The 20,326-nt window shown below is 31.5% G+C and overlaps 1 protein-coding gene across 1 annotated transcript; it reads left to right on the plus strand.

Annotated features, from left to right (window-relative positions):
* The first annotated feature begins 17,887 nt into the window (after positions 1 to 17,887).
* LOC149534232 (UDP-glycosyltransferase 83A1-like) lies at positions 17,888 to 19,871 on the plus strand. Its single transcript, XM_089805993.1, has 2 exons — positions 17,888 to 18,386; positions 18,943 to 19,871. Exons 1-2 carry the CDS (start codon positions 17,888 to 17,890, stop codon positions 19,869 to 19,871), a joined length of 1,428 nt encoding a protein of 475 aa, XP_089662119.1.
* Positions 19,872 to 20,326: the final 455 nt, after the last annotated feature.

Raw genomic sequence — 20,326 nt, forward strand, 5'->3', positions numbered from 1 at the left:
AGATCTTAGGCCCATCGTGGTGGGAAGGGGTTCATTCATTCTCACATTAACACAGATCATGGAAAAGCCAAGCTTAATCTTTGAGCAAGTCATTGAGTTCACTTTTATGAACTGCCCAAAGGAGTTACCAATCCACCTAAAAACACACTCATCCCAGTACTCCAAGGGAAAATCCTAGGGAGGCATATCCAAACGGAGGCGGATATGAATAGATCACATTCTAAATTGATTCTAGGTTTCCACTTGGCTATCATCAGATATTGTTTGCCAAAGCTCTAGGACCCAACCATGATCAAATCCCAGTCCATCTTAGCCATGAATCTGAATAAGAAGAGGGCACCTGCTATTGCAAAGATGGAAACAAAACCCATTAGTTTCCATTTAGTAGAGCACCATTTTCAGACCATGTCCACCATAGGCCAGAAAGAGAGAAACTTTCGAACAAGGCTAAGGGTAAAACCTGAGGAGATCGAATCCACCACTAAATCTAGAAGTGAAATCTAGGGTCTAGTGGGACCTAAGGAGGACGCGGGTTTTGCATTAGAGTCCACATGAATCTTTGAACCAACAACAATCCCAAGCCAATTTGGCTTAGGATACATCGATGAAGTGGCATCATTTGAGGGGACACTTAGAGATTTGGTGCCCAAACAGGTGAAGTCATCAGGGATGGAGCCAAAGTCTACCAAGATAGCAACACCCTGCTATAGAAGAAAGTGACTATTTAGGGATTTTGCGACCAGTTCCAAATCTGGGCAGTCAAGGGCAAGATCTAGAGGGTGGGGGGATCCATCCCTCCCAAGATTGAGAGGGCATTGAAGAAGGGCGAGGGACTGCATCAAAGTTGTGGGTGGTAGGGAGGGTAGGAGAGTTGCAGAGTAGAGCTCTCAAATTATCTCATTACTCAAAGTTATTGGTGAATATCAAGTGTTGATATTCTAATAGGCCAATACTCATGTTACTAGGTAATATGATATCAAAATAGTATTTGGTGAATATCATGTGTTGATATTGTGATAGGCTGATACTCATATGTTATCATATGATGGAAGTCAAGTCTGATCAAAGATTTCCATTGTGTTATCACTAAATATTGCCAATAGTGTACTATTTATTTATGTAATTATCCTTCTAAACTAAGAGGGAACATTAATGTGATAGTTCAACCAAGATAAAATATCATGAAAATATAAATATATTTGTGTAATGTACATGATATATATATTTATATAAAATTATCATATGTAATAATATATTACTATTTGGAAATATAGATTGATTAAAATTATGACCAACTGAATTAACATTCCTTACAAGTGCGTTTTGATCGATAAACAATTTTTTTAGTTTAGAAATTCACTAGGAGCCACATATCCGATGGGATGTGACTCCACAGTGGAGTCACTCCCACCAGGGACATGGTTCCTCATTGGAATATATATTATACAAGGAAGTTCTTGTGTTATTATTAATGAACACATATTTTATTTAGTCTTCCAAACTAAGATCGCATGCACATTCAAATTTGACATATGATTTCAGCATCTTTCACTTTTTCAAACTGTTAAATAAATACAATAGAAGTTTTCTCTCTTTTAGATCGGACTATAAGAAGATATTGAAACCATATATATATATATAGACTCTATTCTCCTCAGTATTAGAAGAAGTTAAGATCTACAAATTGAAGCAATAACAGATAAAGTTTGATATTTTTACAAATTTAACAGTAATTATAGTAATTATATCTCAAATAGGGGAAATAATAAATAATTAAATATTAAAAAATCATTTGGTTGGAAAATGAGTGTTTTTTCTTGATTTGATTGGTTTGTTTAGATGATTGTGAAATGAGGAATATTGAGTATATATAATTTTCAAATGAGTTTTAGGAAAATAGTGATAAAAATAGACTATAAAATAATGAAAACGTAAAATTAGGAAATAGTGAAAATGGTTAAAAGTAAATATAGGAGGCAAGAGCCTACAACACATTGGTAAATTGTGAGTCTCTTATTGAGAAGATCTTGGATTCAAATCTACTTGAGATTAAAATAAAATAATAATTAAACTGATAATAATAATAAATCTTTGTCCTCTCCTTTTTAATTTGTGACTCTCTCATTTGATGTTGCTCATGCTAGAAGCATTATAATTCAATTCTAGCATAACGTTTATATACATTATATAAATATTTATCATAATATTATATTATACTATATAACATATAATAAGAAACTCTATGAAATATATTAGATTATATCTATTAATACATTAAATGCCTATATAATAGACTCATCTCTCTAAAAATTAATTTATAAAACATCTCAATTTTGAACCTTGCAATGGGTGAGATTACATAGTTAAAGATTAAAAATTTCCAACAATGGACATAAGTTTTTGAAATTAATTGTTACAACTTGAAAAAAATATGTTTCCAAAGTCTGTGACAAGCATGATTTTATTGTGTATCCATGCCATTGAATGCATGTGCATGAGGTGTGATTTTATGTTGATCAGATTGCCAACACTAATTACAACCACATGTAAAATAAGAATAGGTGATTATGCTTAATCAAGAACAAGATTATCGAGAACACAAAGTGAAATAGGGAAAAAATGTACCATTAAATGTAAATGTAAATTTGGACTATGATTTTTTATTTAGTGTCTATTTCACATTTATTAGTTAGTTTTAGTTTGTGTTGTGAATGATCATTTTATTTTAAAAAAATTTAAATAAATTTTGAATTATTTAATCTTAGAAAATGTTAACACAAATTATTGATTGTTCATTTATTATTATTATGCTATATGAATACATTATATTTTTTTGCATGAGTAAACAATTGAACATATCAACTCTTAGATGCATTCTAAATGTGAAGATGAATTAATTTATTATTCATTATTTAAGCAACAAATCACATATATTTTTAGTCAGCCATCATTTAGGTGAAAAATCCATTTTTATTATTTAAACACATAAGTAATAAAATCACTATCCTAAGTAATAAACATACACAATTTTTTATATTTTGCAAGCTATAAGTGAAAAAAAATAATATAAAATTTTAGAACATTACACCTAGTTTGAAGAAGTGGTGCTAGTATTACAAGGCTAATACATGGTTTCACTAATTTCTCCTGTTGTATAGAGAGCAAGTGCAACTAACATATAAAATAATCATTGTATACATCACGTATATTTGTAGTGAGAAATAAAAAAAATATAATTCAATTATGTAAAAAACTATAATATAATCTATAATAATAATTGTAGATCACATCAACATGATTTTTAATTTATAGTCATTTTAGATCTATTTATAGAAATTTAGGTTTCCCATATGTAGTTTAACATAAGAAAATATATGGATAATTTTAAAATTAAGAGATGGGGGTCAAGATTTGACTCTTCATGATAGTATGTTGTTTGAATGTTATCATTTAAAATTAGTCCCAAACCACTTCTAATATTTCCATTGCATGTGGGTCAAGTTGATAAGAGATTTACTAAGTAGTGAATATCATGCCATGTCTATTCATATAAAAGAGATTTCATAATCAATACAAAAATCTAAGGTGTTATATCACTTTATATCAAGGGGGCGGAAGAGATGAATTAACAATGTTCCATATGAATGGTCTTGGGTAGATTCATCAATTTAATTCATAAAAATTAACACATTCATCTTTTGGGAATGAACACAAGGAATGGCTAGCAAGTAATGAGTTTAGTATTATTCAGTTATATATATATGTATATATAAAACATTCAAATTAATTTATTTTTTATAAATAGATATAATTATACTTAATACAAAAGACGTAGAAATAAAAAAAGTTAATTTCTTTAATACAAAATAGCTAGTTTATGTATAAGGTAAAATAAAATGCATTCAAAACTTAAATATATGTGTTGGAAGAAATATTATTCATTAAATATTATGATTTAAAAACTAATTATGTATGTGTGTGTATATTGTTTACTATGTTATGAATAATGTGATGGAACATAAAATTTTATAGTGAAGTTTTAATGAAAATTTCTTAAATAGATATTCAAAGACCCAAATACTTTTTTTAAAAAATCAAAAAAAAAAATTGATATTTTTTCAAAGAAAAAAAATTTAACTACTTGAATTTGATAATTTCATCATATGAAAGAGGTAGGGAAGGAAATCATGTGCCTCAAAAATTTCTCAAACTAACCAAATTTATGAAACTAATTGCCATTCTTTCCAATTATTATAGAATGGGAAAGAGCCTAAGATTTAATATAAGAAGAAAGAAAGAATTTACCATTCTAATTCACATCCTTCTCGATACTAGAATATATAGTTGTGAGGATTCCATCTCACCAAATTCCTTTAAGGTGCATCAATTTAGGACAAGATTGTATAATCCACTTGTCTAGCTATAAGACAAGCACTTCAAGTATTGGGATAACAATTTACATATTCCTCCTCTGTCTTGGACTCTGGGCATAAACATATAGTGAATAATGAATAAAGTAAAATAATAATAAACAAAATAAAACACTATATAACATGCATTCAAGTGACTAAGTGGACTTTCTCATCAAATCGATATGGTCAAATGAGTGCAATAGTTTTTTCCAATTTGTTTACGTTTTCTTTTCATTTTTTGTGTGTGTTGATTGGGGAAGAATATGTAGATTTATAGAATTTTGGGCGAGGAGACAAATAATTTCGAAAAAAATTACCTTAATTCAACAACCCTTCTAATTTTTTTAAAATATAGTTTGTGTCATCTTTGATTTGTTGATTCATTTATTTTATGAATGTGAAAACATTAATTAGGAAATTAAAAGTTATAATTTAATGAGTAAAAGAGACAAAATGTTGTTATGACATGTTGATTCTATATGAAGCATTATAATGAAAATAATGAATTCTACTCTTCATTTTTCTCCTCACTTCTTTATTGATTATTAATTATAAACAATGTTAGAATTATTAATTAATTATGAAGTGAGGTGAGTGGATGAGAATGATAATTAAATGAGTTATAGAACATTAATATTCAAGAACTAACTAACTACTTAATGATAATCAATTAATTAATGTAATTTGATGCTACAATAGAACAAATTAAATAATTAAATTAAGTAGTCAACGTTGTGACGTTAGAGTAGAATAGTAAAGATGAATCAATCTATACATTTATCTATAGAAAATGGTGAAAATTAAGTGTTAATAAAATGCAATGCAATCATTGAGAGCTTGGCATGTCAATATATGTTTACCTTGCTTTGGTCATAAAAAGTTTTTAATAAGCAAGAATATTTAATTTTATCATATCTTTTATAAAAGTCAACTTAAAGAGACGTGTAGATAATTTATTTTGAGAATCTTATTAACAACCTAAATGCATGCATCCATTGAGAGGAACATATTATTCTATTTAGTGTTATTTTATCTTTCAACTTTGTATTAAACTATTAAAAAAAAGTTAAAAAAAGAAAAAGAAAAAACTATAATGAAAATTATTATAGATAATATATCATTTGGGAATTGAGGAAAAATAGATGTAGACACATTTGACTTAAAAAATCTGATTGACAACTTAAAAAACCGATTAACAACTAAGAAGCATATAATTTTAAACTAATTATTAACTCTCACCTTTCTATAAGACACTAGAAACAAAGTGTATACACATTATCATAAAAATTAGACTCTATAAATCTTTTAAAAATGCCAAACTAGTAAACTCTCAACGCCACTTAGTTGATCTAACACAATGTTTTTTTAATAAAAATTTCTCTCCTAGGCTTCTACAAGAAAATGTGCCAACTATAGAAGTCAAAGCCCAATATTTTGTTGGAAATGTTATGGAAAAAAGGATCCACTCTCACATTACTTTTGTTACTTAACGTCCACCGTTTTTAGTGACAGGCTGTTGCTTAACCATCTACTCTTGTCTATTGAATAATATAAAAGCAAAGGTCAAATCCTATTTGTGGTATACAAATTAGATCCAGAAGATGTATTCAAACAACTCTTTCATGGGCGTTTTTTTTATAAAACCATTTGTATTCAGGGGACTGAGAGGAGAAAGAATGGTGATGTATCATGCGTTATTATTGGTCTCATTTTTTTTTTTTGACCTGTTTTGGACAACTTGGCAAAAAGCATGCTGATGTGGCATCATAACAGGTGATGTGGACTTGAAACCTTAGTTAAGCCATTTGAAATTTTTACGCAGGGTTCTGATAAGCGTGAAGTTAAGGTGTTCAACTACTGGATCCTCTCCCCTAGTTATTCCATTCCCAATTGACGATCACATTAATCCTGATGGTCTGCCACAATCTGATTGTAGGCTGGTGCAACAGAGAATACTATATATTCACCAGCTTATTCATGTGATCAATGAGAGCACAGATTATCCTCCTCTCACCTTCAATACGTTCAATAAATTTCTTTATGATTTGTATATGAATACCGCTTCTGATGGATATGGATCGCCATGTTCATGAATTGCATAAAAGAAAATGTAATCGTTTGAAAGAATTGAAGTGTATAATATTGGATAGGAGGATGATTGACTAAGTACAATATGGCTCTTTTTGTCTTTTTCTGTGATTCATGTACAGTTGCGTACTTGGGACAAGTTTTCTTTACGTTTTCTTCCCTTTCTTTTATTCGTTTGATAAACGTGCGCAGGTTAAATACGCAGAAGTATGCCTGCGTATCTAGTTCGTTGAAAGTTACAAAAGATCCGCACTATAGAAAACGCCTTCCAACAATCCGGTTCACCGAGGCAGCGCCGAGTGGAGCATATGCTTCTATTTTTATTTAGTCTTCGGGTTTGTTCTTTTAAATTTATTTACTAGGACTTGTACCAAAAGAACTTGCACGGTGTACTTCGATAGGTTGTTGAAATAATAAATATTATTAAAGGAATATATAATTGAAGGAAAAATGAAAAGTTATTATTGTATAAGTAAGTTATTTTATAGAAGCGAGTCATTTACATACTAGTAACATTTTGAAAATAAATCACGGAAATACTGTATTTAACGTATGCAATATCAATGTAATAGTTTGCTTGTAGTGTACGATAAGTAAACAAAATAATCGTTCTCTTGTGTGGCAAGGCTGGAACAAGCTATAGAAAAAGGAAAAATGGGTTAATTGAGAAGAGAATGTAGATATGAAAGAGGGGCATATGTATCAAGATGGTGTGCAAAAAAGTGGACGTGGAAGAAGTCAAAGTACACATGTAATGCAATCACATTATGTACAGTTTCAATCAAATTTCTAAATGGGTCTTGACTTGTTACCCAACCAAGGAAAAAACATCAAAATTTTTGAAGGGGATGCAAGGGAGGAGAGAGAGAGAGAGAGATTTTATATTTCTCTATGGATAATTCCACAACACTTATTGCATGTGCACCGAAGACCTTCTATCACTACTTGAGCTACTAGTAGATGATTTCTCTTGGTCAATCCCACAATAGAGTTGAAATCTAGATTTGGTGGAAGAATAGTTTTAGATCCCCAATTTTAAAACTTCATCACCTAGTAAATTTTCAAGTTTGAATGACATCATTTGACAGTTTTCATTGGCACTAAGAACTTCTAAAACAATAAGTATTTTAATGCAAGCATCCCCCACCACCCTCATAAGATGAAGGCTTGAACTGCTTTCTAGTTATTCTTTATGCAATGATTCAAGAGGGAATAACATTCTTACCAGCAAATTTAGTTGCCAAGCACATCTTTTCCTTTTGGTTGTGTGGATCAGATTTCAATATCAAAATCCTCTTGATGTCTTTTTCCCAATGTACATGGGAATGTACAACCACTATAATTTGTTCTGTCTCGTCATCTTCAGTTATTATTTTCAAAGTTTACATAACTACAAAGGTTTTATCTACTTCACAAGCTATAGGCTCCAAAAGACCACTAATAATTTGATGCCTTCTATCTACTGATAATTTGAATGGTGGAGATAATCATATACAAACCTTTTTTGAACATGCCTTATCCTATCGAAAGCCTGTGTAAGTAGATGATAGTTGAAACACACTCCTCCTCTTTCTATATTGCTTGTGATTCCAATACCCACAATATGGATTCCAAGGATTGCCCAGCTTCATAAAACAAGAAAGAAAACATCCCACCGTAGAAGTAGCATACAAACTTGTCTAGTGAATATATTGTGTTGGAGATGGCTTCTGATGTCACATGATGATGGTGAAGAATACTCACCATCTACTAATAGCTCAAGTAGTGACAGAGGGTATTTAGTGCACATGCACTCATAAATTAGAGACATCTTGTGGGATCTTAAGGGGTCCTAATGTCTCTTCTGACACACTAGGACCCCTCATGACCCCTTTCAATACATTAGAACCAACAAGTCTTTGAAAGCACTTATATTTGTCAATAAAGGAGACACACCCATTGGATATGCAATAATCTTAGATATCTCACCTCAATTGATGTCATGTTAGTTTTGATGCTTTCTCCCAACTAGACCTCCTTGTCCTTTTATAGTACCTACATGAAAATAAAAATTTGAAGTTCAGTGACAAGCTCTATAGATAGCTTGAAAAAGAAGGTGTAGTAAAACACAACTTAAAATGATCTTATAAAATATATAGGAGGGATGACAACAAATAAATAATTCTAGTTGTCAAAAACCATATCAAACCTTGCATGATTCAAACATGTTATTTTTATCTTGCCTTGATACCTCTATCCATCTCTACCAATCTATTCCTATTCATTCTCTTGCCACTCTGAAGAATTTTGTGAATTAGGATTCAATGGTTGTACAAAAGCTTCATGAGAAATCCAAAAGAAATATCTATTTCTTAGAAATAACAATATTTAACCCATATTACATACCCCATTAACATGCAGAGTCATAACTACACACTTAAACACAAATACTTATACAAACATTTGTTACAATGGAAACAAGCTCATGTTTACAAATGAGAAAATGATTGCAACATATGAAAATTAAGTGTACCACATATGATAATGATGGTTGCATTTCCATGTCCTCAAAATCTAGCAGTGGTGGCATATTGATAGGCTTTGATGATTTATGAGATTGTTGAGATTGGGAAGATGTAGTTAACATTCACCTTGGTTACAATTAATACATGGTATGAATGTGAGCCTATGTCAGATGATGATGATGAATACTCACCATCTACTAGTAGCTCAAGTAGTGACAGAAGGTCTTCAATGCACATGTACTTAGAAAACTTGTGATGAAGATGGAACCTACAACTATTGGACTATAATGGAAAAATTGTGATGAAGATGACACCTCCAACCACTAGTATGTCATGGAAAGGTTGTGATGAAGATGTCACCTACATTCACTAGAGCGCTTATCAACATGTTTCATTGTTTCAAGGTCTCTACTAAATTGGCTATCAATGTTGAGCATTAATTTTTATTTCATCTCAACAAGAGCTCCAATAATTTGGCTGACCATTTGAGATGAATATGTTGTAGGTTTCCTTGTTTGTCATGGTGATGCACTCTTGGCTTAATTTCAAACCCTTCTTCCTATTCTTGATATACACACAAAAACCCATCACTGAATTTGCCTACATGATAAAAATCAAAGAGAAAGTTTAGTAAAATAAATTGATGTACTCAAATACTTCACAGGAAGTTTCCATCATTTCTTTAGAAGATGATTTATCTTCTTATTCAACCACAAGAATCTCTCTCCTATATCTGGACCTTACATTTTATTGTTTCATTGCAATTAGGTCTGCCCTGTAAGGATCACCATTTTGATGAACAAAAAACTGAATTATTCCAAGACACACATTTTGATTTCCACAAGCTAACATTTCCTTGATAGAATTGTCATTTGAATCTTTGTATAAAACCCACTATGCATCGTCCCTCCACCACACTCTTTCTTTGTATAAAAACCACTATGCATCATCCCTCCAATCATTTATTTGATGAAATAAATCCATTTTTAAATAGTTGCTTCATTAATTGGGCCTAATTAGGCTTATTAGGTCTCTGAATATAATTTACTATATTTTTACATAGACATAGCACAATCGTGTTATGTCTTGTAAAGTCAGACTAGACTGTGAGGCCTCACCCCGACCCATCGTAGCATAGTGATACTTTATTATTATTTTGATACTCACGACTCGAGATGTCGGGACATTTTCTAATGCTTTGAACATATTATATTATTTTATGTTGTATGATGTTTACTTTCAGATATTTGAGTTCGTCATTTAATGCTTTATGAACATGTACGTTGACAAAATAAGTAAATGTAGGATTAACACATTTATTATGGAATTTTTATGATTAAGGATATAAGTAGGATGAAAGAAACCCTGATTGATGTATGTTTCAATTTATGTGAATTTCTGATATGTATATACATATGTACATGTGATTTTATGGGACTACTGATGTGTGCAATGAGCACGCATGATATTTTAGCCGAGAAACTCGACGGAGGAACATAACTGATCCCTATGTGCTAATTTTGGAAACCTTGTTGTTTGTAATTCAAACATTTTAATTGTGAGATGTATGTATGTATCTTTCTGTGATCAATAAATGTTAATGTTTGTAACTATACTCTTATAGTGTCACTTGACACTTGTGAATTTGTTTATGCTCTTCAGCGTGCTAATTAGCGTTAGCTGTGTAACCTTGGACCTAAGTCGGATTAAGTTAGTGTCATTTTCGCTAGTTTTTTTTAATCGAGTTTAGTCATCCCTAATCTGGATTAGTGCTTAATCTGCAATTTTAGAGTTGTTAAATGATCCTTATTTTTTCCTAATTTTTGTTTGGTTTCAAATCTATTCCTAAGGCTTTAAAACATGAAATATTTATACCCAAAGGGTATGGGTATGGGTTGGGGGCATTTTCCAACCCCTAAGCCCCTTTTGTTGACTTTTGAGGTCACTCAAAAACTCTATTTTTGCCTTTGTGCGAAAATTGCAAGTGGTTACCATGAGTTGCATCACCTCAACTCCACTTAGTGGTTAACCTTAGTATGGGCTGAGTTAGAAACTTCTAGATTTGTAGGTGGGTGTAGGGGGTAGTGTTAGGAGTTAGTATGGGGGTTAGTATAGGTTAGTGTAGGTGTTAGTAATTTATTATGTTAAGTTATTGTTATTTTTTTTGTTTTGTTATAGCATTAGTTAGTAGTTTTATTATTTAAGTTTGTTTAATATGAGTAGTGTAAGATAGTTTTTAGTTTAGTATTAATTAGTTTTTTTTATATTGTTAATAGTATTGTTAGTTAAGAAAGGTTAGTTTATATTAGTAATTAGTTTAATTTATTAAATTTTTAAGTTAGTTATTCATTGTGTTGTTTAATTGTTATTTGTTTTAAATTTTAAAATATATTTAGTCAAGATTGTTTTAGTTAATATTTACTATTAAGTTAGTTTTAAATTTAATTAGTTAGAATTGTGTAAGTTTTGTGATGATAGTTAAATTAATAAAGTTCTAAGTTAGTCTTATATTGATAGTAAAATTTAATTTTTGAGTATTAAGTAGTTTTAATTTTAAAGGTTAATTGGCTATTTAAATTAAGTTTAAATGTAGATTTTATTTAATTAGATATTTTCAGATTAATCTAAACCCGAACTCCTTTAGAATGTTATTTAAATAACTTTCATATCTTGTTGAGAAGTTAATAAAATAATGTGATTAATGTCGATATCATTTTAAGAACGTAAGCTCAAATCTTAACGATGTATTCCTCCACAAGTTTATAAACTTAAGATGAAATGTAGAGAACCTTTACTTAAACTATGATCACGACCTTATCGAACTTAGAGCATTTTAATTATAATTAAAAAAAAAAATTGTGTTTTTGCCTCGTAGTTTGGGCATGACATAGACATAACATGATCGTGTTATGTCTATTAGACATAACACGATTGTGTCATGTCTAGTATGATAGTTAATTCATACGAAGAATAACGTGATCATATTTTGTTATTAAAAAAACACGATCATGCTTAGTGCTTTCTCAAGATCTACACACAATTTCCTAAAAATAGGACCTATTTTGGGAAATTGAGGGAATCCTAGGGGTTTTTGGACCTGGGAATCAGGGATGCAATGCATACCTAATGATGCAGTGCATCCCTAATAGAGACCCATTTTTGGATCCCCTTCTTGCACCCTTTGTCAGTATTGTTCTGAGGCATTAATTTTGTATACAATTGACCAGAGGGAGAAAGTTTATTCTGAGCTCTTTATAAGCCCATCCATTTTCCTCATTTTTTATCCACCAAATATGCATTCGAAACATACATCTAGAAGCTCTCTACATATGTAGAAAACATCAAGAACATTCAAGCATTCAAGCTCTTCAAGCTTTCAGGTTCATTCAAGGAGATCTTTTTGCAAGCCATTTGAGATGTAATATCTTTAACTTAAGGTTCTTTCAAAATACTTCAAGGAGTTCATTTGGGGGCTTCATATCTCTTCCATGCTCATGGCACAACCTTTCAAGATCTAGCTTCCTTCATTGTTGATAGTGGAGCTTGCCATCAAGAGAGGACTTCTACATTCACATCCTCTTGATCCATTCAATTGGTAAAGTAATCTCATTAGATTTGATCTGAGAAGTCCTATTATTATAAGGTGAATTCATGTATTTACTTTACATTTCCAGTATTTCAATTATTCTAGTTTGAAGGTTAATTCCTAAACTGGGGTTTGACCAAGGCAAAACCCCCATCAACAAAAGAAAACTATTTTTATTATAGGTTGCAAATTGCAGTAGGAAAAATAGAGTGTGAGTTCGGATATTATTTTCAAAGAACTTCAAAGGTTTGAAAACTATTTTGCAATTGAACGCTATTAATCAAAGAAGCACAGTGCAAACCTAATTCTACTCTAGATCGATCCTACCATCCTAGACTGACCTCGCCAGTCCTAATGGACCCTAAAGAATTTTGAGTTTTTTAGATCTCACTATCTCAAATTTTGATTCTAAATTTTCTCACTATTTGGAGTTGCAAAGAAATAAAAAAAGTAGATCCAATATTCCGTCTCACTTTTCTAGGTAAGTCATTTAATTGCTTTCTTCATTTCAACACTTCTACTTTTAATATCTATAGTCTTCATTGCATTTCATATTTTTTTCTACATTAAGGTTATAAGGATCTTGCATTCTTTCTCTAATTCTATTATCATTAGATATTTGTTTGCATTAGTACTCCATCATCTAGATTTTTTTACTCCTATAAGAATTAAAGTGTTTTCATCAGTACAAAAAGTATGGTTGGTGAATGTTAAAAAGATAGGTCCGTGAACATAGTTTTCGGGTAGGAGTATAGTTGGGTCAGTGCAAGAAGTTGGGTTTTACTTTTGGCCAAAAAGTGGAAGTGTTTTTCTTATTTTTGAAATTTTTTGTCAATTGATGTCAAAATTTGAGGCATTTAGAGATTGAATATAAAAAAAATTCAGCAATAAAAATTTTAGTGTTCAGAATTTAGTTTTTGAATATGTAATTTATTTGTGTACCCATGTGATAGATTATTTTTTTGGTATGGATCTTTAAAAACCACTTTTTCAAAATGTCTGTTTCAAGACCATACCACACTCGTGTATGAACACCATAATTTGACACAAATAAATGAATTTTTGCAAATCCTTTTAAAGGGAGTTACCTAATACACCTAAGATTGATGACAATATTTTTCCTTATTTTTTTATTGAATACTTTTATTATTATTAATTATTAATTAGCTATAAAGGTAAATTTTAAAACCTCTCGTGTACGAACCACATAATTTGATCAAAATCTCACTTTTTTCAATTTTTTTTTAAAACCTCAAAAGAATTGTATGTAAATTGATGACATATAAATTAATTTAAGAAAAATTATAAAATAAAAAAGTTATTAAAGTTTTAGTGAACTTCACTATTTTACATTTAGGTACCACCTTTCATTAAAAAATAATGCAAAAATAATAAATAAAATCATAACACTATAAAATTTATATTTCTGAAATCAAGACAGTGAGAGCTCTAATGGGTTTTTGTTTCATAAAAAAATTTGATCGAGAAGACCCTCTAAAAATTATGGCAAGGCATAAATTTGTTTGTTCAATGCCTTAGCCAAATCTTGAGAGGTCAAGGTATAGGCTTGGTCTCACCAAGCCTATCCCAAACCAAAATCCGAGGTAGGAGAAAAAAATCCTGCCCAATGTTGTAAGAAACGGGTACCCATTATTTAAATTCAAAAAATAGGTACCCGTTTTGAAAAAGTCAAATCGGCATACCAAATCCCCCCCCAAAAAATAAAATTTTAAATTTTTAGAAACAGGTACCTATTTTTTAAAAGTTAAAAATGGGTACCCGTTTCTAAAAATACAATTTTTTTATGTTTTCAAAAATGGGTACCCATTTTTTCAAAATAAAAAATGGGTCCCTAATTTTTTTTAAAAATGGGTGCCTATTTTTTAAATTTCGGATTGGGCGCTCGAGCCTAAAACGGGTGCCCGATTTTTAAAAAATGGGTACCCATTTCTAAAAGAGCATGATCTCAATCCATGGACTTCCGCGAAATTGAGACCCAACTCCTTGCTTCTACCCAGTTATCGAGTACAATTCTTACCGAGTGATATAGTTAGTGATCAGATACATATTGACTAACTAAAGGTTTAACTTAGTGAACCAAGTACGATAATCAAGCAATGTAATTACCAAAGGACAACATCATAACTAAGCAAGAATGTGAAGTATCACCAAGCTACATGATGAATATAAATGTTTGTGAATTCACTGAAATTAATGTAAATTGATTCTATCAAGTGAGAAAATGTGTTACCAAGGTCGAGGAGAAAATTTGAATAGATTTATTGGGAATAAAGATTTGATTATTGATGATCTCAATGCAAATACAAAACAATGAAATAAAATGATGAATTTGAATCATAGATCTTGATCATATGCAAACTTTAAAAGTTTCTAAACCCTAATTAGGTTATACATCACATAAGTAAAAGATTCCTATAAGTACATATCTGGAATAGATTACCAGTTCTTGTTGAGATGTTTAGAGGGTTATGAGACAATAAAGGAAGAATTGGTGACATTAATCACAGAAGGTGATAAATTGGTACCGAGCATAAAGGAGATATGTTCATAAGAAAAGTAAGTTTCATTTCAACAAGATCAATATTGTTAATTTCTCGCCATTGTAGCAAAGAAATCTCCTAACCGAGTGGACTTGAAACTCTTTTATTGTAAATCTCATAACATAATGCACACGTGATGAGTGTTGAAAAATCCTTGTAAAAGGTAGACTTTAGAAGGTCTATTTGTATTACTCCTAACACACTAAGTCACCAAAAATGACATCATTATATGTCCTAACATGAAACCTTTATACTATAGCAGTGAAGGATTTGTGGGTGCCATCCCCACCGCAGTTTTCCCTCTAACTAAGGGTTTATGTGACACCAAGACATTGTGTCAATTGTGTTGATTTGATGACAACTTTATGTTCTTATGACAAAGTAGATTAGATGAGATTGTTTTCATTTAAGCCTATAAGATTATGGATATCCATGCAAATGTTAATCAATCATAAGAAGGGAAAGAAATTGTTAAAAGTCAAAAGTTTTAGAAGGTACCGATTCATCCCCCCTCTCAACACCTTATGTTTCCCTAAATTCCATCAAGATTGTATTAACCTTCTTAGATCTAATTATGTTAGAGTTGAAATGGAAAGGATCGATCTCTTTAACTTTCCTTTGAGGTATAAGGTTGTCGAACCCCCAAAATGTGAAGTGATTGCGACCTCTTCCTATTGCTCCACATTTCACCTTATACGCCATCATATGGAAGAGGTAGGAAAGTAAATCTTGTGCCTCAAAAATTTCTCAAACTAACCAACTTTATGAAGCTAAAATTGTCATTCTTTCCAATTGTTGTAGAAGAGTAAAGAGCCCAAGCTTTGATATAAGGAGAAACAATAAATTTTCTATTTCAATTCACATCCTTCTAGGTAGTAGAATATGTAGTTGTGCATATTTTATCTCAATAAATTCATGTAAGATGCATCACTCTGGAACAATGAGTGTATAATCCACTTGTCTAGCTATAAGAAAAACACTTCAAATATTGGGATCATAATTTACATATTCCTCCTTTGTCCTTGACTATGGGCATAAACTTATAATGAACAATAAATAAAGTAAAATATTAATTTTAAAAAAAAACACTGTACAAAATGCATTCAAGTGACTATGTGGACTTGCTCATCAAATTGATTTGCTCAAATTAGCATGCAATATTTTTGCAATTTGTTGATGGTTTCTTTAAAATTTTCTTTTTGTGTTGATTGAGCAAGAATATGTAGATAAATATAGAATTTTGGGTGAGGAGACAAATAATTCAAGATAAATTACCTTATTCAACAACATCTTTTTCTAATTTTGTTTTAAATATAGTTTGCATGATCTTTGATTTGTTGATTCATTTATTTTATGAATGTGCAAATATAAATTAAGGAATTCAAAATTATAATTTAATGAGTAAAAGAGACAAACTTTTGGAATGACATGTTGATTCTATGTGAAGCATTTTAATATAAAAAAGAATCCCATTCTTCATTTGCCTCCTCACTTCATTATCAATGGATAATAATAAGCAATGTTATAATTATTAACTAATCATGAAGTGAGGTGAGTGGATGACAACGAGAATTGAATGAGCTATAAAACATTAATAATCAAGAAATAGCTAACTACTTAATGTTAATCAATTAATAAATGTAATGTAATGATATAATAGAACTAATTAAATAAGTAAATTAGTTAGTCAATGTTGTGATGTTAGAGTAGAATAGTAAAGATAAATCAATCTATACATTTAACTATAGAAAATAGTGAAAATTAAGTGTTCATAGAATGCAATGGAATCATGGAGAGTTTGACATGTGTGTATGTTTACCTTATTTTGGTCATAAAAAGTTTTTGATAACAAGAATATTTGATTTTATTATATCTTTTATAAAAGTCAACTTAAAGAGATATAGACAACATGTTTTAAAAATCTCGTTAACAACCTAAATACATCCAACCATTGAAAGAAACATGTATTATTCTAAATACATCCAACCATTGAAAGAAACATGTATTATTCTAAATTATTATTCTATCTTTCAAGTTTCTATTAAATTATTATAAAAATTAAACAAAACAATATCAAAATTATAATGAAAATTATTATATAATATATCTTTTATTAAATTGAAGAAAAAGAGAAGACTTTAGAAATCTGATTAACCAACTAATTAACATTTAATTCTAAAATAATTATGTAACTTTCAACTTCTATAAGATACTAAACAAAGAGAATATACCTACATTATAATAAAAATCATATCAATATCTAAACAAAACTTATCTCTACCATATAAAACTATATAAATCTTTTAAAAATGCCAAGCTGGTAAACTCTCAACACCAGCTAGTGGTTCTAACATAACGTTCTTTTAATATAAATTTCTCTCCTAGGCTTCTACTAGAAAATGTGCCGACTATAGAAGTCAAAGACCCCTATTGGAAACGTTGCTAATGTTTTTGGAAATAAATGACCCAGTCACACATTACTTTTGTCACTTAATGTGCATCATTTTTAGTGACAGGCTGTTGCTTGACCATTCACATTGTCAAATCCTATTTGTGACACAAATTAGATCCAAAAGATGTCTTAAAACAACTCTTCCCCATTTGCGGTTTAGAATTCTATATCAGAAACATCCCCTCGTATGTAGAAGAACCCATAAAGTAGATTTAGATTGAGATTGAGAGAGAAATTGTGAGGAGAAACTTTGTATTGAGATTGAGAAACTGTGAGGAGAAAGAATGGCGATGTGGCGAAGGCATCATGCAGTAGTTGTTCCATTCCCAGTTCAGGGCCACATTAATCCAATGATGCACCTCGCTAAGATGCTGAGCTCCCATGGATTCATGGTCACCTTTATCAATACAGACCACGTTCATTCTCGCATGCAAAAACTCAACTCATGCAACAATATCAGCGCTATTCATGAAGGGATTCAGTTCAGGCATATTCCTGACGGTCTGCCACAATCTGATTCAAGAACAGATTTTGCAAAGTTGGCAGGTACAACAGAGAATACCATGCCTCTCCTGCTTCGCCACCTTATTCATGAGATCAACGAGAGCAGAGATTATCCTCCTGTCACCTTCGTTGTTGCTGATTTTTTTGCAGGTTGGGCTTTGGATGTTGCCCGCCATTTTAACATTCCTGCTGCTGCTTTCTGGCCCGGACTTGTTGCTACTTATGCCATTATTTACCACATTCCCACTCTCATCTCCAAGGGGTTAATACCATCCAACGGTGTGTACTGCCCAAATGTTTTCAGGTTTTTTACTGTGCCAGTTTTTCCTCTCTAGATTAGATTGTGTAATATATAAGAGTGGCCCTACAATTGTAATTCATTCATTTTCAGTTAATCTGATTTTTTATTTATTAATAAAGAAGTTCTAACTTTGGATTTCTTCATTCAACTTATTGTGTTAATGAGATCTTCAATTTGTTGAAAAGAAGTTCCAATTTTGGATTTCTTCATGATTATTGAGTTGTTGATAAAGAAGTTCCAATTTTATATTTCTTTATTTAAAACTTATATTAATCTGATATTTGATTTCGGGTTCGTTCCAAAGCCTGCCTGGTCAGTGGAGGAGTCTTAAGGTTATGGATAGTTCCCTATGATCTTGAGTTTGAATCTGGTGGTTAAAATTTAATTCTGATCTAGTCTCGCCCCAGCTTGCCTCAGACTATAACTTATTGCATTAATCTGATCTTTTATTTGTTGATAAAGAAGTTCCAATTTTGAAGTTGGATTTCTTCATTAGTTTTGTGAAGTAATATCAACTTGGTTTGAACATGGCAGGTATTCCAAAGGATCATGCAATGGTAAAGTACCTGCCCTCCATGCCACCTCTCTGCTCTGCAAAGCTTCCATGGCTAATTGGAAACAAGGAAGACAAGGAGTTTCGTTTTCAATTTTGGGTTCGGAACATGAAGAGACTAAGGAAGCTCAAGTGGGTTCTCTGCAACTCATTCAGTGATCTGGAGCTTCCAATACTCGAAATGTTCCCAAAAGAAGTGGGCATGTGTCCAATTGGTCCTTTCATCTCCAATCTCCAAACCACAAACGGTCAGAGCAGTCTGTGGAGGGAAGAGTTTGAGTGCTTAGATTGGCTTGACAAGCAGCCATCCAAGTCAGTGATCTATGTCTCTTTTGGAAGCATAGCAGTTATGAATGAAAGGCAATTGGAGGAGCTCGCACTTGGTCTGGAGGCCACAAAGAAGCCATTTTTGTGGGTGGTGAGGTGTGATCTAATGGAGAGAAAGAAAGCAGTATTTCCTTCAGGTTTCTTGAAAAGAGTTAATGGATGCATAGTATCATGGGCTCCACAGACTTCAGTATTGTCTCATCCTTCAATAGCCTGCTTTGTCACACACTGTGGATGGAACTCCACCATGGAAAGCATCACTGCAGGCGTACCCATGCTTTGCTGGCCTTTTTATGCAGATCAGTTTCTCAACTCTGCTTATGTAACTCATGTTTGGAAGATTGGGTTGGCTTTGAATCCAAACCAGAGAGGACTCATAGAGGCAGAGGAAATTAAGAGTTGTGTGTGGAGAATAACTATGGGAGAAGAATGTGCTGAAATTAAAGAGAACGTAGGTAAAATGAAGGGCAGTGCCATGGTTGCTGCAAAAGCAGGAGGATCTTCTTACAATACGTTTAATAAGTTTCTTTATGATTTGGATATGAATACCGCTTATGATGGATATGGATCGCCATGTTCCTGAATTGTATACAAAAAATGTATATTTGGTTGACAGAATTTGGTAGTGTGTATAATATTGCATGGGGGGATGGTTGACTAAGTATGATTTGGCTCTTTTCCTTTGTGCGATTCATGTACAGTTGCGTACTCGTGACATGTTTTGTTTACATTTCATTCCTTTTCTTTAGTTCGTTTGATAAACGTGCGTAAGTTAAATACGCAAAAGCATGTCTGCGTATCTAAATCTCAAAATTTGAAGAGATCCGCTCTATCGAAAACGCCTCCCTCCAGTCCGGTTCGCCCGGTCAAAGCCGAGTGGAGCATATGCTTCTATTTTTATTTGTTCTTTTATTTATTTATTAGCACCTTCAATTGCACTCCACGGTGGTAGAAAGATTTACCTAGATAATATTAATATATTGTAGGATGTAAAGAAATTTTTGAATAATTTTAATTTCATGGAAGAGGAAATTGTTT

Source organism: Cupressus sempervirens, chromosome 10 (assembly GCF_028749045.1).
Source record: "Cupressus sempervirens isolate cs-2001-9-10 chromosome 10, ASM2874904v1, whole genome shotgun sequence".
Classification (NCBI taxonomy): domain Eukaryota; kingdom Viridiplantae; phylum Streptophyta; class Pinopsida; order Cupressales; family Cupressaceae; genus Cupressus; species Cupressus sempervirens.

Coding starts and splice junctions, on each gene's coding strand:
- LOC149534232 (XM_089805993.1), top strand. CDS start 17,888: ATGGCGATGTGGCGAAGGCATCATGCAGTAGTTGTTCCATTCCCAGTT. Junction 18,387..18,942: donor GGGGTTAATACCATCCAACG/GTGTGTACTGCC, acceptor TGAACATGGCAG/GTATTCCAAAGGATCATGCA.